Source organism: Callithrix jacchus, chromosome 14 (genome assembly GCF_049354715.1).
Source record: "Callithrix jacchus isolate 240 chromosome 14, calJac240_pri, whole genome shotgun sequence".
NCBI lineage: Eukaryota > Metazoa > Chordata > Mammalia > Primates > Cebidae > Callithrix > Callithrix jacchus.
The window spans coordinates 76,245,073-76,270,383 of NC_133515.1; the positions used below are offsets into that span (position 1 = coordinate 76,245,073).

The following is a 25,311-nucleotide window of genomic DNA, read 5'->3' on the forward strand; positions in this document are numbered from 1 at the left end:
ACTTTTGATCTGTAACACTAGAAAACCCAGTTTGACCAAAAAGCTGATAAATCTCTGGATACAAGTCTGCCCTCTGCTCCAGTTGCTCCTATCACCAGAGGACCCAACAGTTGCTCATCCACCCCCAAAAGGAAGGCAAACTATTGCTGGTGATTCTGATCAACACATTGCCTGAAATCTAAGATCTGTGCCACTGAATTTCAGCTTTTAGAAAGTGGGGCTCTTGGCCGGGGACACTAGCTCACACCTGTAATCCCAGTGGTTTGGGGGCCAAGACAGAGAGATCATTTGAGCTCAGGAGTTCAAGACCAGCCTGGGCAACATGGTGAAACCCCATCTCTACAAAAAAATTTATTTGTTCTGGTTGTGGTGGCACGTGCCTGTAGTCCTAGCTACTCTTGAGACTGAAGTGGGAGGACTGTTTGAGCCCAGGAGGCAGAGGCTGCAGTGAACCATGATAGTGCCACTGTACTCCAGCCTGGGTGAGAGAGCCAGACTCTATGTTAAAAAAAAAAAAAGTCAGCGGGGCTCTTATGCGGAATCCATCAAACAGCTTCTCAGCACAAATCTTTACCCTTGTCAAGGCAGGAATGTGATAGCAATAAAATGGCAATGCAGGGGTAGCAGCAGCTGCCTCCATTAGGAAATTAATCAGGGCATCTGTTTCATGGTTTGAAAAAAAAGTTGCAATGACAGCAATGCCATTGGCTTCTATTTATTTTGCATGTTGGGCCAGTTCTTGTGATTCTTTCAAGCTCAGTACTCCTATATCAATCACTACCTGACCCAACATTTACCAGTTTTTTATAAACAATATTATAAAGAATAAATATGAAGAAATGTATATAAGGGGCTGGCCCTGGTGGCTCACAGCTGTAATCCCAGCACTTTGAGAGGCCAAGGTGGGCAGATGACCTGAGGTCAGGAGTTTGAGACCAGCCTGGTCTCAAACCCTTTAACATGGTGAAACCCCATCTCTACTAAAAACACAAAAATGAGCCAGATGTAGTGGTGTGCACCTGTAGCCCCAACTACTGGGGAGACTGAGGCAGGAGAATCACTTGAGCCTGAGAGGTGGAGGTTGCAGTGAGCCAAGATCACACCATGGTACTCCAGCCTGGGCAACAAGAGTGAAACTCCTCCTCCTCCTCAAAAAAAACAATGCATATGGGGGACAGGACATGGAGCATCTGTGCCCTCCCTGGGTGCACCACCCTCCATGTTCAGCTATCTGGAAACTCTACCTAGTATCATTTTTGTTTTATTTTTCACTTTTTGAGACTTGCTCTGTTGCCCAGGCTGGAATACAGTGGTGCCATCTCAGCTCACTGCAAACCTCCGCCTCCCAGGTTCAAGCGATTCTCCTGCCTCAGCCTCTCGAGTAGCTGGGACTACAGGTGTGTGCCACCACGCCCCCAGTTATTTTTGTATTTTTAGTAGAAACGGGGTTTTACCATGTTGGCCAGGCTGGTCTCAATCTCCTTCTTGATCCACCCACCTCAGCCTCTCAAAGTGCTGGGATTACAGGTGTGAGCCACTGCACCCAACTTATTAGCTCAGTCTTAACACAGCAAAACCATGAGACAGATACTATTTAGTATCCCCATTTTATATCCAAGGAATCTGAGGTACAGAGGCCCAAGGCCACACACAGCTAGTAAGTGGCAGAACTAGGATACAAATTCAGGTAACCAGGCCAGAACCTGCCCTCTTAACCAGTATAACTATACTAATTAAATAATAAAGAATAACTCAAGCACAATTGTTCACTTCAAAGTCTATTTTTATTTTATGAGAAAAATGTTTTTAAAAGCAAACATTGCTAAACCTTGAAATACTAGCTCCGCATCTTGTTTTAGTTGGTTGTTTGGATACCCTAAGTATTAAGGTAGTATGTTTCGTTGATGTGTTTTTAGCAAGCTACACTTTTCTAGCAACTTCTGTTTCAAAGGGTGACAACCAGGAAGACACCTGGAAATTAGGTCATTATTTTTTTTTTATCCCTAAGGTAGGTAAAATAATACCAAGCCCCATCCCTACAGCTGCTATTTACTTTCAGATTAACCCACTCACAATGGATTGATGCAATCGGTTTAATTATGTTGAAGAGCTGGTCTTACTGAGAATTACACCTTAGGGAGGACGACTGAAGGGAGGACTATATGGTAACCAAACTCTTCCTCCAATAGCCGTGCGTCTATCCTCTTGGCCTTATGTGTGTGTAGAAAAAAAAGAGGGCTTTCTTCTCTATCCTGTGGCAAACTGTAAACTCACATTTTGCTTCTTATTACAAAAAGGGTAAGAAATATTACTGATCACACAGGGCGGACAATCCCCTCTGGTAAAAAAAGCCAACAAAACGACTGTGTATAAGGAAAAAATCATTCAGAGTCTGTGCCATTCAGTGCATCACTGTTTAGAATTTTTTTTTTAATTCTTCAGCTAAGACAGCAGAAGAAGTGATTTATTGTATGCTTGTTACACTCAGCCACAAGTGAACACAGAAATAGTCCAGAATGTCACAGGTCCAGGGCAAAGAACCAACATGGGCTGTTTTGGTTAGGAGCAAGGTGGGTCTCACAGGTGGTTTCCATGATCAGATGGCGATGGAAGCTCTAGATCCACTTAGACAAGTTCTAGACAGCAGCATGCAGTCCAGCAACTTGTACCAGCATCTCCAGCCTCTGACAGTTCATGTTTCTGGGTACACAAGCTAGTGGTTTACTTGGACCTCTGTTTCATCTTTCTTCTTTTGCACTTCAGCTTGCGGATTTGCTTCTTCCTCCACTTGGCTCATGGCACAGCAGTTTCCAAGAAGGTGGCTCTAAGGCTGAGAGTTGAAGTCTTTTTTTAAAAAAAAAAAAAAACACAGTTAAATAAAAATATGTATAGGGTACTGGGATCCCTAGTATGCTAGGGATGAGTTGTATATGTTATGAGTTGTGTATGTTATCTAGTGAGATGTTAAAAATGTTTTTGAGGTTTTGAAAATGTTTTCTAATATAATTGATATATTTGTAACATAGGAGAGATTTTTTTTTTAATGTACATCATTTGCCTTTTATTTTTCAAAATTGTGCTTCACCTCATTTTCCTTTAAGACATCGCATTTTATAGGCATGAGAAAGAAAGGGGGAAAAGTCATGGCCAATTCCTTTCTCGTTACTGATCAGATTCTTGGCAGCCACCTCTTGGATTTTTTTCCACAAAGAAATGATTTTTCTACCTGTTAATTACTGATCACTGTAGATATTTCACTTACACTAAACAAAACCACACTTGGCGTTTAAATCATTTTTCTTTAGCTATTTGTTCAAGGGCTATGTGAGTCCTAAACTGTAACTGGGCTTCCATGGAATAGTCTTTGTAATTTCTTACTTTGTCTAGGTTTTTCGTTGCTCTGGCATAGTCTCCTTTTAGATAGTGTAAGATTCCCAGTTCATAATAAGTATATGGTACCAAATAGTGGTCATATTTTAACAATTTCTCCTTTTGTATGACACGATTAAAGTAATACTCAGCCGTTTTGTATTTGCCTAAGTGTTTCAGGCATAGACCTTTCAGTAAATTTAATAAACTTATGTCATCTGTGCCACACTCTTTATGTGGATTTTCTTGTAAAAGATCTTCTCCTCTGTCAATTATTGATAGCCAGCTTGAAATAAGCTCAACTTTTTTGCTCATGACTCGGAAACCACTCCAGGCATAAATGAACTCCAGAAGGGGTTGGGCTGTAAACCAGCCTGTTGTAGTGCCATAGCGCTGACCCTTCCCCGCAACAAACTTTTCTATTGGCACAGAACTGCCTAAAAATTTGATTCTCAGGCCTTCCACTTTTAAGAAGAGAGAGTTTATATCCTCACTTACTGATTTCACAAAATCAGAAGGAAGCAAAGCCAGGATGATAGCTTTACTGTACATGTAGATTGCCTTGGACCATCTGCTTTGTTGATACAGTAGATTGGCATAGTGGTAAGCCTGCCTCCAATCCTGCTGTAAAATGTGGCACCACATGAATTCCCAGTAACAGAGGTGATGAACCTGCTTCCATTCATTCTGAGTAAAAATGCACTCCTGTAATTTTAACCGTGCATTTGCAAAATCTCCTTTCAACATACTAAAACGTGCATGAAAAAATTTAAATATGACAGAGTTTGGAAATTTCTGGAGGTAGACTAGGAAGAGATCTTCTGTAGCAGAATTGTAAACCTTTTCAACACCACAATCTACATAGATATAATTGTAATAAAAGAGTAGAGTCAAAAGACTTACGATATTATTTATGTGGGTTTCAGATGCACTCTCATGAAGCAAAGATAAGCCCACTTCTCTATCACCAGAATATCCAACAATATTGAGTAGTTTAAGTGTCCTTGGTGGCACAAGTGATAACATCAAATTGAATGCTCCAAGTCCAAATTTTATACCTCCAACCAGGTGTTTGTGGGTTTTGCTGTGGTTGTCAGGTATCAGCGTTAATACCTGTTGACAGTCTTTGTATATTTGGTAACTTGACCCAACACTGATCCCGCTTTTAAGGAAAGCAAGCATGCTCTCATCTTGTATAAATGACATGAAGGATTTCAAGATCAAACACTCAGCATAACAGACTTCTGCATGCAATTCCTCTTCTGTGATAGCCGTTATTTCCTGTTTACTTACTAGATGAGACAATGTCATTTTAGTTTTTTTTCGGAAATTGTTACAGGTGTTCAAAGCATCCTTTGCAGCTGTCATTCCAATCTGTAAATCCTGTGGCTCAAAAGTCAGGATGGCCTTGACAACCATAAAGAAACCATACATTAGGGAATGGTACATGCTGTTTTTAGACCATGGATGAATGAGATTTATTGCATCTGAGAATCTGTTATTTAGAAATAAATACAATCCAGTGGTGCATTCTTCCAAGGAAGATAGTAGATTCATTGTTGTTGCCACAGGGATACTTTCACGGGCATCTTCAAACTTGTCCTCCTGATCATTTTTTCTTTTACTTAGAGTAAGTGACATATTTGTCTCCCCACTTAGAGATGAGAAATATCTGAAGTGGAAGTGGAGTGACGTGGTTGCAATGAGGGTAGCTCCTGATCTGATTGAGATCACTTCTTCCACAGAAAGCTCAGTCTGAGGTGTTGCTGTTAAAATAGAGGCAAACAAACAACTAGCTGTGAGGTGCAGCATTAGGACATTATCATCTATGTCAGACAATGCGGGAACAAAAGATAATTTTAGTTACCCAGAAGATGCATTTCTGAAAAGTCCAAATCATTTGAAATGTACTAAACAAAACCTGTTTTAAAAATTTGTAAATTTAACTATAGATGAGGAAAACATGCTTTTTTTAAAAAAAGTACTGCAAAGTAAATCCTTTGTAAGCAGAATTTTTTGTAACTATTCCTTCAACATATCGATTTCATATGATCATGCTTTTCTATATTTGCATTATAGAACTGTACTGTAATCGCTATAAAATTTCTCTATAAGAAGGCCTTGGCCGGGTGTGGTGGCTCACGCCTATAATCCCAGCACTTTGGGAGGCTGAGGAGGGTGGATCACGAGGTCAAGAGATTCAGACCATCCTGGTCAACATGGTGAAACCCCATCTCTACTAAAAATACAAAAATTAGCTGGGCCTGGTGGCACGAGCCTGTAGTCCCAGCTACTTGGGAGGCTGAGGCAGGAGAATTGCTTGAACCCAGGAGGCGGAGGTTGCGGTGAGCCGAGACCATGCCACTGCACTCCAGCCTGGGTAACAAGAGCGAAACTGTCTCAAAAAAAAAAAAGAAAAAAAAAACCAAGAAGGCCTTGGGGGGCAAGAATCTGGTTGGAAAAGGGAATGCATTTATGTAGCTCTCTCTCTTTCTTTTCTTTTTCTTTTTTTGAGATGGAGTCTCACTCTGTTGGCCAGGCTGGATCGCAGTGTCATGATCTTGACTCACTAACAACCTCCGCCTCCTGGGTTCAGGAGATCCTCCCACCTCATCCTTTTGAGTAGCTGGGAGTATAGGCATGTACCACCACACCCAGCTACTTTTTTTGTTTTTTTTTTTGAGATTGGGTCTTGCTCTGTTGCCTGGGCTGGAGTGCAATGATGCTATCTCAGCTCATGGAAACCTCCACCTCCCAGATTCAAGTGATTCTCCTGCCTCAGCCTTCCGAGTAGCTGGGATTACAGGTGCCCACCACCATGACCAGCTATTTTTTGTATTTTAGTAGAGGTGAGGTTTCACCACTTTGACCAGGCTAGTCTCGAGTTCCTGACCTCAGGTGATCCACCCACCTCAGCCTCCCAAAGTGCTGGGTTTACAGTGAGCCACCTCGCCCGGCCTACTTTTTTTTTTTTTTGTATTTTTGTAGGGGTGAAGTTTCGCCATGTTGCCCAGGCTAGTCTTGAATTCCTGGGCTCAAGTGATCCACCTCCCTCACACTCCTAAAGTGTTGGAATTACAGGCGTGAGCCTCTGTGCTTGGCCTAAAACTAACTTTTGATGAAATGAAACATCGTGGTCAATTGTATAGAACTTTGGACATGGAGAGATTTGTGTAAATCTAGAAAGATTTCCTAGTATTGTTCCTGTTAGAAAAAATAAATTCAGGGGCCGGGCGCGGTGGCTCACGCCTGTAATCCCAGCACTTTGGGAGGCCGAGGCGGGTGGATCACGAGGTCAAGAGATCGAGACCATACTGGTCAGTATGGTGAAACCCCGTCTCTACTAAAAATACAAAAACTTAGCTGGGCACTGTGGCGCGTGCCTTTAATCCCAGCTACTCAGGAGGCTGAGGCAGGAGAATTGCCTGAACCCAGGAGGCGGAGGTTGCGGTGAGCCGAGATCGCGCCATTGCACTCCAGCCTGGGTAAAACAAGAGAGAAAACTCCGTCTCAAAAAAAAAAAATAAAGAAAAAATAAATTCAAATGTAATAGTTGTTTTCACAGCATTTGGTAGGAAATCTTTTCTTCTACTGGGCGTCATTTAATAACTGGAAGCTGGGGTTGGAGTGGGTACAATGGAAGGCCAATTCCAAATAGCAAGTTATTTAATTTATTCATAATAACAGAATAGGTTCAATTAATCTATTTTTAAAAGTAGAAACAGCAAAACACAACAGTAATTATTATAATACTTCAAAAAAATCCGAGTATACTTTAAAATGCACTTGAATTCTGTATTTTGATAAGTCAAAAGACAAAAGGGAGAGGTAGAACAGAGGAGAGTAATCAAAGGAAAAGAAACAGAGACAGAAAAGCAGAAGAAACAGTTGCAAATTTTTACACAGAGGGAGAGAGAAAACAAAGAGGGAAAATATGTTACATATAAGAAGAAATGATAAGGAGGACAGCCTCAGAGGCATTATTTTAGATAAATGCTTGTTATTTTATTTTTGGGTTTGTTTGTTTTTCTTATTTTTTCCTCCCCTCCACCCCTGCAGCTGTTAGTTTGTTTGAGGAGGAGTCTAATTTTATTGCCCAGGCTGCAGTGCAACTGCATGATCTCGGCTCACTGCAACCTCCACCTCTCGGGTTCAAGTGATTCTCCTGCTTTAGCCTCCTGAGTAGATGGGATTACAGGCATGTGCCAACACGCCCTAATTATTTTTGAAGTTTTAGTAGAGACTGAGTTTCACCATGTTGGCCAGGCTGGTCTCAAATTCTTTTATTTATTTTATTTTATTTTTTAATAGACGGGGTTTCACCATGTTGGTTAGGCTGGTCTTGAACTCCTGACCTCAGGTGATCCACCTGCTTTGGCCTCCCAAAGTGCTGGGATTACAGGCATGAGCCACTGTGCCCCGCCCAATAAATGCTTGGTTTTTTTTTGAGATGGAGTTTCGCTCTTGTTACCCAGGCTGGAGTGCAATGGCGCGATCTCCGCTCACCGCGACCTCCTCCTCCTGGATTCAGGCAATTCTCCTCCCTCAGCCTCCTGAGTAGCTGGGATCACAGGCACGCGCTACTGTGCCCAGCTAATTTTTTATATTTTTAGTAGAGACGGGGTTTCACCATGTTGACCAGGATGGTCTTGATCTCTTGAACTCGTGATACACCCACCTCGGCCTCCCAAAAAGTGTTGGGATTACAGGCCACTGCGCCCGGCCATAAATGCTTGTTTTTACACTTAAGATTCAGTTATGTTTCAGGTTGTTAGCAACGGTAATCACTAACTTTTTTTCTATTTTCTTCCAGAAATATTTTAATAAAAATTGATCATTTCCAAGAGACACCCACTGCATGCCCATCAATAAATCACTAACTTTTTAAAAGCTAGGTTAAGGCGGAGCACGGTGGCTCATGCCTGTAATCCCAGAATTTTGGGAGGCTGAGGCCAGTGGATCACCTGAGGTCAAGAGTTTGAGACCAGCCACTAGAAATACAAAAATTAGCTGGGTGTGGTGGCAGGCGCCTGTAATCCCAGCTAGTTGGGAGGCTGAGGCAGGAGAATCGCTTAAAGCCAGGAGGCAGAGGTTGCAGTGAGCTGAGATCGTGTCACTGCACTTCAGCCTGGGCAAAAAGAGCGAAACTCTTTATCTCAAAAAAATAATAAATAAATAAATAAATAAATAAATACATAGCTAAGTTAATTATACATTTATCTGAAAGGCCCAGTTTTGGTTTTTTTTTGGTTTTTTTTTTTTTTTTTTGAGACAGAGTCTCACTCTGTCACCCAGGCTGGAGTGCCCAGGCTGGAGTACAGTGGTGAGATCTCAGCTCACTGTAACCTCTGTCTCCTGGGTTTAAGTGATTCTCTTGCTTCAGCCTCCCAAGTAGCTGGGACTACAGGTACCCACCACCATGCCTGGCTAATTTTTGTATTTTTAGTAGAGACAGGGTTTCACCATACCAGGCTGGTCTCAATCTCCTAACCTTGTAATCTGCCCACCTTGGCCTCCCAAACTGCTGGGATTACAGGCATGAGCCACTGTGCCTGGCCTGAAAGGCCCAGTTCTGAATGGAAAAGCCATGTAGCCCATTAGAAGGAAAATTCTTTTTTTTTGAATCAGAGTCTCACTCTGTTGCCCAGGCTGGAGTGCAGTGGCATGATCTCAGCTCACTGCAACCTCTGCCTCCCACATTCTAACAATTCTCCTGCCTCAGCCTCTGGAGTAGCTGGGATTACAGGCGTGGACCACCACTGGCTAATTTTTGTATTCTTAATAGAGGCAGGGTTTCAACATGTTGGCTAGGCTGGTCTCAAACTCCTGACCTCACGTGATCTGCCCTCCTTGGCCTCCCAAAGTGCTGGGATTACAGGAGTGACCCACCTCACCTCACCAGATTTTTTTGTGTTTTTAGTAGAGATAGGGTTTCACCATGTTGGTCAGGATGGTCTCAAACTCCTGACCTCAGGTGATCCACCCATCTCCACCTCCCAGAGTGCTGGGATTACAGGTGTGAGACACTGCACCCAGTTCTTTTTTTTTTTTTTTTTTTCAATTTACCATTTTTCTTTCTATTTTCTTTTATATATAGAGATGAAATCTTGCTATGTTACCTGGGCTGGTCTCAAACTCAAGCGAGTTCAAGCTTGAGTTCAAGCCTGGGCTTAAGCAATCCTCCTACCTAGGCTTCCCAAAGTTCTGGGATTACAAGCATGAGGCACTGTACCCAGCCTGTATTTTTAAATGTCTGTCTTCTGATTATATTTCTTGTATTTGTTTTCACCACTGAGTATGACTGGCACTTAGTCATTAAACTAAATTATGCTGGGAGCAGTGGGTCATGCCTGTAATTCCAGCATTTTGGGAGGTGGAGATGGACGCATGCTAAGGTAGGAGGATCATTTGAGCCCAGGAGTTCAAGACCAGTCTGGGTAACATGGCAAAGCCCTGTCTCTACAAAAAATACAAAAATTAGCTGGGTATGGTGGAGTATGCCTATAGTCCCAGCTACTCTAGAGGATGAGGTGAAAGCATTACCTGAGTATGGGGAAGTCAAGGCTGATGTGAGCAGTGATTGCACCACTGTACTCCAGCCTGGGTGACAGAGTGAGCTCTCTCAAAAGTATAAATGAATAAATAAAGAAATAATTGCTGGGTGCGGTGGTTCATGCCTGTAATCCCAGCACTTTGGGAGGCTGAGGTAGTCAGGAGGTCAAGACCAGCCTGACTGACAAGGTGAAACCCAGCCTCTACCAAAAATACCAAAATCAGCTGGGTGTGGCGGCACATGCCTATAATCCCAGCTACTCGGGAGGCTGAGGCAGGAGAATCGCTTGAACCAGGGAGACAGAGGTTGCAGTGAGCCGAGATTGTGCCATTGCACTCCAGCCTGGGCAACAAGAGCTAAACTCCATCTCAGAAAAAAATAAAAATAAAAATAAATGAAAAAAAACCCTGCTGGGCACAGTGGCTCATGCCTGTAACCCCAGCATTTTGGGATGCCAGGGCAGGCAGATCACTTCAGTTCAGCTTGAGACAAACCTGAGCAGCATGGCAAAATCCCGTCTCTACAGAAAAAAATACAAAAATTAGCTGGGCATGGTGGTGTTTGCCCGTAATTCCAGCTCCTTGTGGGAGCCGAAGCCAGAAGATTGCTTGAACTGGGTAGGTGGAGTTTGCAGTGAGTTGAGGTCATGGCCACTACACTTTACCCTGGGTGACAAAGTGAGACCCTATGTCAAAATAATAACAATAATAAACAATAAAATTATTTAAAAATAATAATACAGAGTCTCGCCATGTTGCCCAGGCTGGTCTCCAACTCCTGAGCTCAAGCAATCTACCTGCCTCCACCTCCTGAGTGTTGGGATTACAGGCATGAGCCACCTCATATGGCCATTTCATACTTTATAATACAATGTGACATTCCTCAGAAAACCTCACCATTACCTAGATTGTTTTACACACCTAAACCATCCATTTATGTCATATTTTATCAGTGGGGCATTCCTGCACCACATTATTCCTTTTCCTAGTTTCGCTCTTGAAGTTGGTCAAAGCACTGGAGTTCTTTAGCCTTTCATCCTTTAGTACTGATAGTTGTCCAATACTTGGTTCATGAGAAATTAATTTATTTTTCTTTTTTTTTGAGATGGAATCTTGCTCTGTCACCCAGGCTGGAGTGCAATGGAGTGGTCTCGGCTCACTGCAAACTTCACCTCCCGGGTTCAAGAGATTCTCCTGCCTTAGTCTCCTGAGTAGATGGGATTACAGATGCCTGCCACCATGTGGGCTAATTTTTGTATTTTTAGTAGAGACAGGGTTTCACCATGTTGGTCAGGCTGGTCTCAAACTCCTGACCTTGTGATATGCCTGCCTCAGCCTCCCAAAGTTCTGGGATTACAGGTGTGAGCCACCATGCCCAGCCTGAGAAATTAATTTCTTGGTTTTTTTTTTTTTTGAGATGGAGTTTTGCTCTTGTTACCCAGGCTGGAGTGCAATGGCAGGATCTCTGCTCTCCGCAACCTCTGCCTCCTGAGTTCAAGCAATTCTCTTACCTCAGCCTCCCGAGTAGCTGGGACTACACGGTGAGGCACCGTGCCCGGCCCTAATTTCTTAATACAGTATGAAATAATTATGAACATGCCTCTTACTTCTCAGAATGTCCTAACAGCATTCCAGAGGAAACAGAAGATCATGAAATGTTGAAAAAGAAAAGAAACCTGTAAGGCCAGGCGTGGTGGCTCAAGCCTGTAATCCCAGCACTTTGGGAGGCCGATGCAGGTGGATCACGAGATCAAGACATCCAGACCATCCTGGTCAACAGGGTGAAACCCCATCTCTACTAAAAATACAAAAAATTAGCTGGGCATGGTGGCGCGTGCCTGTAATCCCAGCTACTCAGGAGGCTGAGGCAGGAGAATTGCCTGAACCCAGGAGGAGGAGGTTGCAGTGAGCTGAGATTGTGCCATTGCACTCCAGCCTGGGTAACAAGAGCGAAATTGTCTCAAAAAAAAAAAAAAAACAAAAAAAAACAGAGCTGTTTGGTTGAACCTACGGTACACACATACACAGCACATACATAAATACATATTAAAGATTAGTATTTGTTACTATAGACTACTTATTTATATTAAAAATAGATTATTGGTGTGGTGGAGGGGGAAGCTGGGGTCCAGGAGGCAGAGTCCGAGGTCTGCCCACCTCTCACCCTGCCTTTAAAAAACAAACAAACAGATTCATGTGCAAAAGGTTTAAATTTGCTTTTCCTTTCTTGTTTTTTTTTCCCCCTTTCTTGTTTAAAGGTTTTCACATCCAAGCTCAACTGGTGATAATGATTTAAAAGTGAAACTAAAATGGTGAGAGAAGTAAGATTAAAAAGGGAACTTTTTTGTTAATATTTCCCTGGAAATACCAAATGTAGCAAATGCAGATATATTTTGAAAACTGCTGTAAAGGGCTTATGAATTACTCTCCTTTCCTAAGCTAATAATATTGTCAAAATTTAACAATAGTAACATGTTAGTAATTAATATTTCATATTAGGAAATATTACAACATTTGAATTAAGTAGTTTTCATAGTCAATCTGAGAATGTAAATTTAACACAGATTTCTAGAGGCAGAAACTTATGTGGGTGAATGTGATTTCAAAGAGAATCAGCAGGAATAAAATTTCTCTGCACAGTAAAATCTCCCTGATTTGGATTGGATTGACATTTAGCGAAAAGAATTGGTTGCCTGTTCTTAAAGAGTGTTCAGTAGAAAGTAGAATAGTGTATGAGAATAGTATACAGTACTATTATTTTTTCATGGTAACCAGATCAACAAAGCCTGGCCTCCTACTGGCCCTGCTTTCATAGGGAGAAATAGTGTGTAATTAGTTTATTGAACACGTGTCTCCAAGACAGGCATGTCCGCGAATTAGGGTCTGAAACCAATTGGTTAGAAATTTTAAAACTGTTTCTATTTACTATTATTTGCTTAGAAATTTCTTTAGTACCACTATAGACTTTGTTTTGTTGGTAGAGATAGGGGTCTAGTTCTGTTGCCTAGGCTGATCTCAAAGTCCAGGACTCAAGCAATCCTTCCACCTCTACCTACCAAATTGATGGGATTACCAGCATGAGTCACGAAGCCAGACCTAGACTTTGTATTCAGAGTCAAAAGAAGTTTATTGAGGTTTATTAGGAACTGTACAGTATAATATGTACTACCACTCAAGCAGGTATCTATGCTTGGTTCACAGTAATTTTCTTTTATTTTTTTCTCCCACCCTGACCCACAGTAATTTTCATAGCTTCTTAACAGAAGAAAGTCAACTTAGTGAGGCTTAACAGAATTGATATTCTATCTTTTAGGGACTATATAATTTTTTTTTTTTTTTTTTTTTTTGAGACAGAGTCTCACTCTGTCCTCCAGGCTGGAGTGCAGAGGCACGATCTCAGCTCTCTCTGCAACTCCACCTCCCGGGTTCAAGCAATTCTCCTGCCTCAGCCTCCCGAATAGCTGGGACTACAGGCACACACCACAGCGACCAGCTTATTTTTTGTATTTTAGTAGAGATGGGTTTTACCGTGTTGCCCAGGTGAGTCTCGAACTACTGAGCTCATGAAATCTGCCCGCCTCGGCCTCCCAAAGTGTTGGGTTACGGGTGAGAGCCACCGCACCTGGCCCCTATATAATTTTTATAATTATTTTTTATTTTATTTTATTTTTGAGGCAGAGTTTCCCTCTTGTTACCCAGGCTGGAGTGCAATGGCGAGATCTCCGCTCACCACAACCTCCACCTCATGGGTTCAGGCAATTCTCCTGCCTCAGCCTCCCAGGTAGCTGTGATTACAGGCGTGCACCACCATGCCCAGCTAATTTTTGTATTTTTAGTAGAGACGGGGTTTCACCATGTTGACCAGGATGATCTCGATCTCTTGACCTCGTGATCCACCCGCCTTGGCCTCCCAAAGTGCTGGGATTATAGGCGTGAGCCACCGCGCCCGGCATAATTTTTATAATTATTGTTTAATTCTTTTGAGAAGAAACTATAGATCTTTATATTGTTTCTTTTGAGAAGAACCCAGTAGATAAAAACAAAAATCACTAAGACTTAGGAGAACACATATACTCTACAGAGCTTCTATTTTCTTCCTAGAGATGTTCCTGAGACAGATGCATTCTCTCCATAACGTCATCAATTTAAAAAGTATGCATACAAGTATGCATACAATCATAGCACGACCTGGAGAGAATCCTTGTTTTATTCACCAACTAAGCCTCCTTTCCCTGTAGTCTACATTCCACACCTATACACACCAAATGAAGTTGCAGAAGATGAAAAAGATAAAAATGCAAATACATAAAGATGTCCTTTTTTTATGTATAACATTTCCAACTTTTGCATATTCCAATAATTTACGATGTAATGTCTATATTTCTAGCAAAAAAGAACTGAAATCTGTATTTGTAGTTGGTGTCTGGAGCAATTCTAATGTAAAGAAGTTTGGCATTTATTTGGTACTTTTTTTTTTTTTTTTTTTTGAGACGGAGTTTCGCTGTTGTTACCCAGACTGGAGTGCAATGGTGCAATCTTGGGTCACTGCAACCTCCGCCTTCTGGGTTCAAGCAATTCTCCTGCCTCAGCCTCCTGAGTAGCTGGGACTACAGGCGCTCACCACCAGGCCCAGCTAATTTTTGTATTTTTAGTAGAGACAGGTTTCACCTTGTTGACCAGGATGGTCTCGATCTCTTGACCTCGTGATCCACCCGCCTCAGCCTATTTCGTACTATTGAGTGGCTGAGCAGCAAGGCTGCTATTTCCACTGCGTGGAGATATTCAAAAATGATTTAGGGGCTTGGGCCCAGTGATCACACCTGTAATTCCAGCACTTTGGGAGGCCGAGGTGGGTGGATCACGAGGTTAGAAGTTCAAGACCAGCCTGGCCAACATGGCGAAACCCCGACTCTACTAAAAATACAAAATTAGCCGGGCGTGGTGGTGCATGCCTGTAATCCCAGCTATTCGGGAGGCTGAGACAGAATGGCTTGAACTCGGGAGGCGGAGGCTGCAGTGAGCTGAGATGGTGCCATTGCACTCCGGCCTGGGCAACGAGAGCAAGACTCTATAAAAAAAGAAAGAAAAAAAGAAGATTTAGGAGTCACAACAATAATCCTCAGGAACTGAGTATTAGTGGATCATGTGTGTTACAATACAAAGCAGAAAACATTAGAAAAGAAGAACAAATCTATTACTTTGGGTTTCAGATGCAAATAATTTCCAAATTGCCACTGGCCAAAATGCTTTAAACATTCAGGGTTTTGTCACAGTTTCAATATAACCGGGAAGAGGGGGAACCCCACAGCTCTATTCCTTTGTCTTTCAGACTCCAAGAACTCAGATCGTGGTGGGGACAAACTGGTGACTGGTTCGGAAGAAGCTGGAGGGGGGCGTGCAGGGCAGGAGACTTTGCAAGTCTCTGGGGGCGTCATCCTTCCTAAGGTCTACGGTGTAAAAACCACCACTCAGAATGGCGGGGTTCATGGACTTTTCACCATGGCCAAACTTTTGATTACCTCTGATGAGACCCAAAGATCACAGAGTAGCAGACTAGGCCAGGTCCCGCAGCAGAAAGGCGCGACGGCTGCAACATCAGTGGTTAAATTGTACAGCCTTTCATAGGCCGGTCTAACGCATCTGTACGAAGGTTACTAAGGATGAGGGCCCCTAAACTGGAGAAAACGAAAAGGCGGCAGGGGGTAGGGAGAAGGGAAGGAAGACAAGGAGGGTGTAGAAAAGGGGGAGGGGAGGGGGCGGGACACCACGGGAAAGGCCTTAGGTTTACTGACGAGATAGTGGCGTTCCCATAGAAACGTATCCCTCCGCCCGTGACTGGCGGGTTAGTCTCTTCAGTTCCTTCCGCGTCGCTTCTCGGCTGTTTCCGCCCAGCTCCTTTGTGCCGCGCAGAACAACGAGATGACGCATGCGCAAAACCCAGCCGCCGCATATATAAAAGCGAACCCGGGCTCTTCCTCGTAGTGCCGTCGGGACCGTTGCAGGGCGAGAGTTTGTGTCCGCTTTTACGTCGCTCGAGCCCTGGGCGCTGCGAGCTAGAACCGAGCACGCGGGTCGGTCATCATGTCGCGTTACGGGCGGTACGGAGGAGGTAAGAGGCTGGGGTCCTGTGAGAGACGTTGGTGTGGTGTAGTGAGCACTGCGAGGCCGTAGGGTTGGCGCGGCGGTTGGGAGACGGTTATTCCGCGTGCGTAATGGCGGCTTCGGCGCACGCCATACGAAGCCAGAGGCAGCGGGGGCGGGGTGGTGAAGGGAGACAGGGGATGGCGGGTGTACAGCTCTGCCGAGTTTCGTACTTTTGGGCGTTTTTGTGGCCCAATCCAGCCTGAAGCAGGGTTGAGATCACGGTTTTCGCGTTGCCCTTCTCGGAGCCGCCCGCCGGTCCCCTCCCCCCGCCCTCGGCGGTGGCTGCCATTTTGCGCACATTGACGACCGTGGTGGCGCATTTCCTCAGCGCTTTCCCGCCACTTCGGCGGACAGATCTGGCCGCAGCCGTAACTAAGATCGTGGTTGTGTTTGAGACGGAAAGAAATTGGCAGCTGTGAGCTGCGTGTTGTAGTCAAACGGTTAAATTGCGGAATGGGAAAGGGAACATAATCTTTGCAACTGGCGGCTCGCTTTTTTTTTTTTCCTCTTTTAGTTCTTTCGAGCGCGGTTTATGGCTTTGGGGCGGAGAGCTGGAGTCTTGGGCGAGCCTGTACCTGGGGCGGTTGCCGTGGAGGTCGAGAGCCTGGGCAGCTCTCCCTGCCCGGCCCTTACCCGGGCCCGCCAGCCGCTGCCGCCGCCGCCGCCGCGGGCCCGCGCGCTCGTAGCGCGCACTGGGCTGCCGGGACTCACGGGCGGGGCGGGGCGGGGCCGGGCCGGGTACCGCCCCGCGCCTCGTTGTATACTACCGCGTATCTCTGTTGGGGACGGTCACTCCTTAGTAGAACGTTAAGAACTTTGTTAAAAATCTAGGATTTCAAGGTTTTAGGACTAAGTTCAGTCTTTAACTGAGTGCATTAAATGTGCTTTACCCAATATTTGAGGATGGCTCATTTTAAGGCAAATAATTCATTGAAACTTGGGCCAGATTTTGCATAACGTGCATTCTTCTATTTGCGTTTTTAAACAGAAACCAAGGTGTATGTTGGTAACCTGGGAACTGGTGCTGGCAAAGGAGAGTTAGAAAGGGCTTTCAGTTATTACGGTCCTTTAAGAACTGTATGGATTGCGAGAAATCCTCCAGGATTTGCCTTTGTGGAATTCGAAGATCCTAGAGATGCAGAAGATGCAGTACGAGGACTGGATGGAAAGTAAGAAAGATGTTATGAAATTCATGTGCATTAAAATATATTGTGGGCTAGATAATGAACTGAGTGCTAAGCTTGGATTCTGAAATCTGGAGGAGACCTTAAATAGCTTATTGTAATGTTACTTGCTAAAGACACAAGAAGGTTGAAGATGGAGATGGAGTTAGGGCTTAGTAAAGACTGCCAAAGTTTGTGAGGGGGAAAGAGTGGCTGGAAAGAGTTCTTTTAAATCCAGAAGTCCTGAATATATTTTTAACTGTAGAATTTTGTTACTTGACTTTTATTAGAGTGATTTGTGGCTCCCGAGTGAGGGTTGAACTATCAACAGGCATGCCTCGGAGATCACGTTTTGATAGACCACCTGCCCGACGTCCCTTTGATCCAAATGATAGATGCTATGAGTGTGGCGAAAAGGGACATTATGCTTATGATTGTCATCGTTACAGCCGGCGAAGAAGAAGCAGGTATTTATTTTAATAAAGGAATGGTTGGTATTCTAGTTAATCAAGTAATTTTTTTATTAGCAAGGCAGAAAACTAGTGTTTTTCTATAAACTTGAATGTTAATTGTACAGGTGTATTTTTACAATTTTTGTTTAATTAAAAAAATGTTACTATATTAATAATCAACCTGGTCAAAACCTTTCAGGTTTCTTCGTTTGAGTCAGTCGCCTTGATTCAGAATGTCACGAGCCTTATGATATGCTGAGGCGCCTTGCAAATCCGACAATTAAGATCCTCCTAGACCTTGAGGTGATCAGCATAAGAGGCCAGATCCCCTCGAGTCATCTACACCTAGCTTCACCTTATTCTTTAAAGGGCAGAAAATTTGAGACGGTGATCGCCGTAACAGTAAATTTGGCTTACAATTGGGGGCCCCCCTCCGGTTTAGAAAGAGGAACACCAGATTGACCACATTCCCAACTAGAAAAATCTTCTTGCGTCAATCAAGCCTCACCTGGCTCATTTGGCTGTCAGTTTGATCGTCGTTAGATTGAAGAAAACATCTAGATGCAGCGATCGGCTATAGATACTTCTAGATCGTCTAGATCTACTAGACCATGGGCCAAAGAGGGTCGACCTGCAAACTTGCAAGGTTTATTTTAAATACACATTATAGTGTTTTATATTATGTAATTCTAAGTTGTAATTCAGCTTTTAACAAATCTTTTTTTAGGTAGTTAAAAAAAAAAAAAACTCGACAACTAATAGGCCCAGAGTTTATTTCCAAATGAGACACTAAATTTAAATAGTTTTGAGATTTGATTTCAGCAGAGGCACACACACTCTTAAAAATGAGTTATTGTCTGACATTTTGTTTTTTCTCTAACTTGAAAAATAGGTCACGGTCTAGATCACATTCTCGATCCAGAGGAAGGCGATACTCTCGCTCACGCAGCAGGAGCAGGGGACGGAGGTGAGATCTTGTTTAATTCAAGTCTTAATGTACTATTTTTAAATTCACTGATAGTCCAACACAGAAAAAACTCATTTTTTTGGAAACTTTCTCAGTCAACTGTACTTCTCTAGAGTACAGTGGCATAACCATGACTCACTGCAGCCTTGCCCTCTTGGGCTTAAGCAGTCCTCCTGCCTCAGCCTCCTGAGTAGGTGGGACTGTAGGCACTGTCGCCATACCCAGCTAATTGTATTTTTGTAGAAATGGGCTTGCACTGTTTCCCTGGCTGGTCTTAAGCTCCTGGGCTCAAATGATCCTCCCAAAGTGCTGGGATTATAAGCATGAACCCTGCACCATTCCCTAATTGAAGTCTTAACAGGCAAAAAAAAAAACCCAAAAAACTGTTCTTTAATTTTTAGGTCAAGGTCAGCATCTCCTCGACGATCAAGATCTATCTCTCTTCGTAGATCAAGATCAGCTTCCCTCAGAAGATCTAGATCTGGTTCTATAAAAGGATCGAGGTATTTCCAGTATGTAACACTTTTTTCTTGTTTGTGTTTGGATTGTTCACATTTTAACAGCAGTAGAGTGTCTTAAGGACATAATTCATATGGATTGCTTCAGGGAATATTGAGATGTAAAAGTTAAAGAACCAAGATTAAAATTTATGTTACGTGCAACTTATACCATAAATTTTAATCTAGGTGTTTTTTTTTTTTGGAGACAGTCTCACTCTGTCACCAGGCTGAAGTGCAGTGGCATGATAATTGCAACCTTTGCCTCCCAGGTTCCAGCGATTCTCCTCCCTCAGCTTCCTGAGTAGCTGGGATTACAGGCATGGGCCACCATGCCCAGTGAGTTTTTGTGTTGATAGTCAAAACAGGGTTTCACCATGTTGGCCAGGATGGTCTTGATTTCTTCACCTTGTGATCCATCTGCCTCGGCCTCCCAAAGTGCTGGGATTACAGGCATTAGCCATCATGCCTGGCATTAATCTAGTTTTACAGGTGAAAAAAAGGGCTACTAGAGATTTTAAGGCTTGTTAGAGGCCACGGTGGTAGAGAAGGGTCTAATGCAACACAATCCAGTGAAGACTATGGATGAGCATGTTGCTGTAAACATTTCTGGCTTCCGCCGGGCGTGGTGGCTTATGCCTGTAATCCCAGCACTTTGGGAGGCCTAGGTGGGCAGATCACAAGATCAAGAGATCGAGACCATCCTGGCCAACATGGTGAAACCCTGTCTCCACTAAAAATACAAAAATATTTGCCAGGTGTGGTGGCACGTGCCTGTGGTCCTAGCTACTTAGGAGGCTGAGGCGGAAGAATTGCTTGAACCCGGGAGGCAGAGGTTGTGGTGAGCTGAGAGTGTGCCACTGCATTCCAGCCTGGAGACAGAGCAAGACTCTGTCTCAAAAAAAAAAAAAAAATTCTGGCTTCAGATTATATGATACTAGTTCTGAAAGGCAGTAATTGATTTTCCTGACTAAAAGGCCCATTAGAATCAGGAAAAGAGAGTAGAAGCAAGTAGAAAACATTGCTCATTTTTGGAATGATGGGGTTGATTTGAGACACTGGAAAGTTGACTGGGGCAGTAGTGTGTACGTACAGATGAATGTGGGTTTTGTTTATATGGTTTCAGACCTGAAAAAGCTAAGAACCAGAGCTTTACTCTTTGTAGAAGGTCTTAAAAGGAGATAGAATGAAGAAAATTGTAAAATCAGTATTGCAATATGTAGTGGTACAGAATGCTGCTGGGAGTTAATTGCTGTTTAATAGCACAAAACCTTTAAATGCAGGAATTCTGAATCTTGTGGTCTACTTGAGAAAGCTGTGGACCATCTCTTTAAAGTGTTTAATTTGATTCCAGGACCTCAAAATCTTTTAAAAAAAAAGTCAGTCTGATTTGGTTTGTCTGGCAAATTGATGGCTCTCAAACATTTGATGATCCAAGATTAAAGCCTTACTAAGTGGTGGATTTTTTTTTTAATCTAGCCTTAATCATCTGAATTAGTCTCAGAAACTAACCAATTGAGTGATAGAAACAAGTAACTGAAATGGTGTTTCCTTATATTTGATAACCGGTTTTTTGTTTTTTTTTAAAGTGTTAGAATAAGGCAAGTGTTGCATTTTCCTAAGGTTTAGCTCCTCTACACCTAACCTAATACAGTGTTTTGTAGTTCAAGGAAATTCCTGTGAACTAATTGGAATAATTGTGTTTTTCACTTAGATCCCCGTCGAGGTCAAGATCAAGATCCAGGTCCATTTCACGACCAAGAAGCAGGTAGGGTAAAAATCTGATTATGTTCTTGTTTGTTATATGGCACCAATATCCAAAGAGTTCAAAGTGTTTTTAATTGTTGAAATTTTAAGTGATAGCTGTAAACTTAAGTGGAAACACAGTACCTTATATGTGTATGTCCTACTTAATACTGGTTGACTTTCCCTGAACAAGGGAATGTAAAACTGTAGTGAGAAATAAGTTTGTGACTTGGGGGATTATGTTAAAGAGGCCCTTGTTAGAACTGATAGCTGCATGGAGAAGCATCCTGAAATTAATGTGCTCAAAGCAGAATGCAAAAGATTAATCATGATAAAATACAGTAATTCACTCATTTTTTTGAAAAACAGTTGTTGGAAGATTGGCCTTTGTAGCAACAACTGGTAGGATGTTCTTCAGTTGAAGTGCAGTGTGACATTTTAAGCTTAGCACATTTGGGGGTTTGTTTTATGGTATTGTGACTACAAGAAAGGGATTGGTTAGTACTCTTTCTTAATAGAATTTCTCATGTTTTGACAGCCGATCAAAGTCCAGATCTCCATCTCCAAAAAGAAGGTAAGCTAAATGTTTTGTTGCCAAATCTTGCCTGTCAAGTGTGGCCTCTGCAGAATTTGTTTGCTTATTGCTTTGCAGTCTTTGAGCTCTTTGGAGAATTGGTGCTATATAGATTAAAATACTATGCTAAGTTTCTGAACTGATTGCTTTTCTTGATTCATAAAATGTTAGGGTGATTATTAAGATGATTGGTCCTGTGAGTACTTGGTAGAAATTTTGATCAGAAACATGCTTTTCCCCCACATGTACAATAGCTACAAAGTGAGGAGAGAAGTCTTGGAAATATCTATCTGACTAGTGCTACTTAATGACCAGAAAACTTCAGATACTTGTCATATTTAACAGCAGGTTGACCTGGCAGTTTTGACAAGGATAGACTAATTTTCTTTCCTTCTTTGCTTTTTCTTTTTCTTTTCCTTTTTTTTTTTTTTTTGAGGGGGTTTTGCTCTGTCACCCAGGTGGAGTGCAGTGGTAGAATCTTGGCTTACTAGTTCAAGTGATACTCCTGCCTCAACCTCTTGAGTAGCTGGGATTATGGGCCCAACACCATGCCTGGCTCATTTATTTTTTGAGACAGTCTCGCTCTGTTGCCCAGCCTGGAGTGCTGGCATGGTCTCAGCTTCCTGCAGCCTCTGCCTCTTGGGTTCAAGTGATTATCCTGCCTCAGCCTCCCGAGTAGCTGGGATTGTAGGCACCTGCCACACACCCAGCTAACTTTTTGTATTTTTATTAGAGACTGAGTTGCACTATGTTGCTTAGGCTAGTCTCGATCTCTTGACCTCAGGTGATCACCTGCCTCAGCCTCCAAAAGTGTTGGGATTACAGATGTGAGCCACCACACCTGGCCAGGGTAGCCTAATCTTAAGCCAGGGACAAAAGATAAATATGTAAGTTTCATGTCATTTTTAGGTCTTTGGTATAGGAAATCAGTACCGTAGGCCACCTTTGAATTTATTGAAAGTTAGTACGTGTACATGAGAATTTCAATCAACACTAATTGGATCCAAACCTAATGTTTTTCTTTTTAGTCGTTCCCCATCAGGAAGTCCTCGCAGAAGTGCAAGTCCTGAAAGAATGGACTGAAGCTCTCAAGTTCACCCTTTAGGGAAAAGTTATTTTGTTTACATTATTATAAGGGATTTGTGATGTCTGTAAAGTGTAACCTAGGAAAGATAATTCAACCATCTAATCAAAACGGATCTGGATTACTACTACTCTGTAAATTCACAACAGTAAGATAATACAAATTTTTGTTGAATGTATTAACATCCTATGGTCTGAAAATGTGGGTTTTTATTTGGCACATTTAAATAAAATGTTTCTAACTAGATTTTTGATTTGTGTTCAATATTAACACTTTTCAATTTGGTAAATTTCAGTCATACGTCATAATTGTTAACCGTATTCATACCAGACCTACATTCAGAATTGAAAGATGTTGGTTAAGTCTTGAACATCACTAATTGTTCTATACATAAAACTTCACCAGGATCTTAAGGGACTTTGAAAATTCCATTTTACCCTTGTAGCTTTGAGTAAGATGACCTTGTTGAGTCCCCTATGATACAGCATGAATACATCATGACAGATCCCTAAGTTAGCTAATCTATTTGAAGTTGGTGTTAGTAGGTATTGTCAAACTAATGATCACGTGGTCAAGCTAGTGGGACCCCTGATTTGTCTATAAATGAGCATGACAGGCACTAAGCAAAACTGAATAACTATGAGAAATATGGAGAAACTGATTTCTGGATGACCTTTATACTGATTGCAGCTTTCAGGCTACTACTAGGTGGCATAGTGTCAATTAGAACTTTCAAGATGTGGGGAGTTCTTCTTGATGGTCTTTTGTTTCTTTGCTTTCTACGTTAGTTAACCAGTTTTATACCAAAAAATGCATGTTTGAGGAATTGTCTGAATTTGGGACAATAACACCTTTATGTAAACCAGCTTTGCAAAATTTTCCAGCCCAGATACTCTTCCTGTATTCAAATGGATTGTCTTATTCTGAGCAATGTCTTATTCTGTTAATCTTCAAGCTAGGTTTTGCAGTTCCCAACCACTAACATTCTTCTATTTTGCCAGGCTGGTGCAAAGTAATTAAAGATGTCAATCGGAAATGTTAATAAGACTAAAGTGGTTTTGTAAATCTCACCTATATTTAGCAACACTCCATGTAGCTAACTTTTTTTGGTAGCATCTAGTAGACCTTAGAATGTTACAGCCAGTAGGTTCTTTATTCAAATTTTAAATATCCTAAGAATAGTAGGGCGGTAACAGTTAAGAGAGTTTTCTGGTCAAGCTTTTACCAGGCATTGTCTAGCCTTGGTACAAAAAGAAAACCTGCTGGTGGCACAGATAACTAGCCTTGTCCATTATATGCTTTTCAGTCAAGTCATTGGATACCATTGCAACTTGGGAATACTGGTCTGCATCAAGTTTATTTGGTAGTTTGAGTGATTGCTAGTATGTTGGAAGTTATTTGGATTGTTTTTGCAATTTTGACAACTGGCTGAATTATCGTTGGTATAAAGTTATATGTATAATTGGCAGGCTTATTTATCTGTTGCATTTGGGTAGCTTTAATTGTTCTGTATTATATAAAGATAAGTTTACTCAACAATAAATCTGCAGAGATTGAACAAATAATCCTGATACTTAATTTTTGGAAGTGGGAGCTCTCAGCCAAAAGTAGGAGGCATTAATTCTGTAGCTTTAGGTTGGGCAGCTGGCAGCATCCTAGAAATGAGTAATGAAAGGATAAAAAGGGTATGGAGGAGGGGTAGGGGCAAAAATGGTTTTAAACAAGTAAATTCTACCCTTGTGGGGAAAAGGGCTGTCTGAGCCAATACCTCTTTATCACGTGCAACTTGGCACCCCTGCTATTGCTAGATGCATCTCAAAATAAGCTTTGGTGCTTCCCCCACTTGTTTTCTGTGATTGGAACTGCCAAATTGGTTGTTACCAATTTGAAAAGTGCTGGCCCAGACTCATTCCTTCTAAAATCAGTCACTTAATTTTTGAATGTTTTTGGCCAGGGGTGGTGGCTCACGCCTGTAATACCTGCACTTTGGGAGGCCGAGGTGGGTGGATCATCAGGTCAACACTCGTCTTGACTCCCATCTCTACTACAGATAACAAAAATTAGTTGGGTGTGGTGGCAAGTGCCTATAATATCTCGGCTACTAGGGAGGCTAAAAGCAGGAGAATAGCTTGAACCTGGGAGGTGGAAGTTGCAGTGAGCTGAGATCATACCACTGCACTCCAGCATGGGTGACAGAGTGAGACCCTGTCTAAAGAAAGAAAGATTAGTAGCAGTGAATAACTATATAGTACATCATTGCAGAGGTGATTATGCTTATCTAGATCATACCCAGAAATAAGTCAAAGGTTATGTGCATTGATTTTTGCTAGGTATTGGGTTGCCTTCATGACTGTGTATAAGTACCTGTTGTCTGTATCAATTCCTACATGCCAGGCTATCAAAACTTGATTTTTGCCAATCTCAGGTTGAAAAATGGTCTTTCAGCATAGATTTTTTTTTTCTTTAAATGATTGAGTCTTTCTCTATCACCCAGGCTGGAGTGCAGTGGTGTGATCTCAGCTCACTGCAATCTCCGCCTCCTGGGTTCAAGTGATTCTCTTGCTTTTAGCCTCCCTAGTAGCTGAGATATTACAGGCACCTGCCACCACACCTGGCTGATTTTTGTACTTTTAGTAGAGACAGGGTTTTGTCATGTTGGCCAGGCTGGTCCCGAACTCCTGACCTGAATCTCAGGTGCTCTCCCTGCCTCAGCCTCCCAAAGTGCTGGGATTACTGTCATGAGCCACTGTGCCTGGCCTCAGC

At 42.5% G+C, this 25,311-nt stretch overlaps 2 protein-coding genes across 8 annotated transcripts; one reads left to right on the forward strand and one right to left on the reverse strand.

Moving 5' to 3' along the window:
* Positions 1-2,655: 2,655 nt before the first annotated feature.
* LOC100392366 (tetratricopeptide repeat protein 39B-like) lies at positions 2,656-16,747 on the reverse strand. 4 transcript variants are annotated; one of them, XM_035272763.3, is made up of 3 exons: positions 15,714-15,807; positions 3,379-5,135; positions 2,656-2,844 (listed from the first exon to the last, which is right to left on the reverse strand). In XM_035272763.3, the coding sequence occupies exons 1-3, from the start codon at positions 15,730-15,732 to the stop codon at positions 2,794-2,796; spliced, it is 1,827 nt and encodes a 608-aa protein (XP_035128654.2). In that variant the 5' UTR covers positions 15,733-15,807; the 3' UTR covers positions 2,656-2,793. The 4 variants fall into 4 exon arrangements, with proteins under 4 accessions (XP_035128654.2, XP_078205599.1, XP_035128653.1 ...); XM_078349473.1 differs by lacking the exons at positions 2,656-2,844; positions 15,714-15,807 and adding an exon at positions 16,641-16,747 and having other exon boundaries at positions 3,157-5,135; XM_035272762.3 differs by lacking the exon at positions 2,656-2,844 and having other exon boundaries at positions 3,157-5,135; positions 15,714-16,108.
* SRSF7 (serine and arginine rich splicing factor 7) lies at positions 15,900-24,110 on the forward strand. 4 transcript variants are annotated; one of them, XM_002757833.7, is made up of 8 exons: positions 15,900-16,030; positions 17,054-17,234; positions 17,519-17,695; positions 18,573-18,647; positions 19,049-19,159; positions 20,859-20,912; positions 21,429-21,464; positions 22,493-24,110. In XM_002757833.7, exons 1-8 carry the CDS (start codon positions 16,003-16,005, stop codon positions 22,545-22,547), a joined length of 717 nt encoding a protein of 238 aa, XP_002757879.1. In that variant the 5' UTR covers positions 15,900-16,002; the 3' UTR covers positions 22,548-24,110. The 4 variants fall into 4 exon arrangements, with proteins under 4 accessions (XP_002757879.1, XP_008979080.1, XP_003734800.1 ...); XM_008980832.5 differs by having other exon boundaries at positions 19,049-19,150; XM_003734752.6 differs by lacking the exon at positions 21,429-21,464.
* Positions 24,111-25,311: the final 1,201 nt, after the last annotated feature.

Excerpts from the sequence above, each read along its gene's own strand:
- LOC100392366 (XM_035272762.3), bottom strand. The coding sequence starts at position 15,849 with ATGCGTCATCTCGTTGTTCTGCGCGGCACAAAGGAGCTGGGCGGAAAC. Across the intron at positions 5,136-15,713 it reads TATGGGAACGCCACTATCTC|CAACACCTCAGACTGAGCTT; the intron begins GTCAGTAAACCT and ends CTATTTTAACAG.
- SRSF7 (XM_002757833.7), top strand. The coding sequence starts at position 16,003 with ATGTCGCGTTACGGGCGGTACGGAGGAG. Across the intron at positions 18,648-19,048 it reads AGCAGGAGCAGGGGACGGAG|GTCAAGGTCAGCATCTCCTC; the intron begins GTGAGATCTTGT and ends TTTAATTTTTAG. Across the intron at positions 19,160-20,858 it reads AAAGGATCGAGGTATTTCCA|ATCCCCGTCGAGGTCAAGAT; the intron begins GTATGTAACACT and ends TTTTTCACTTAG.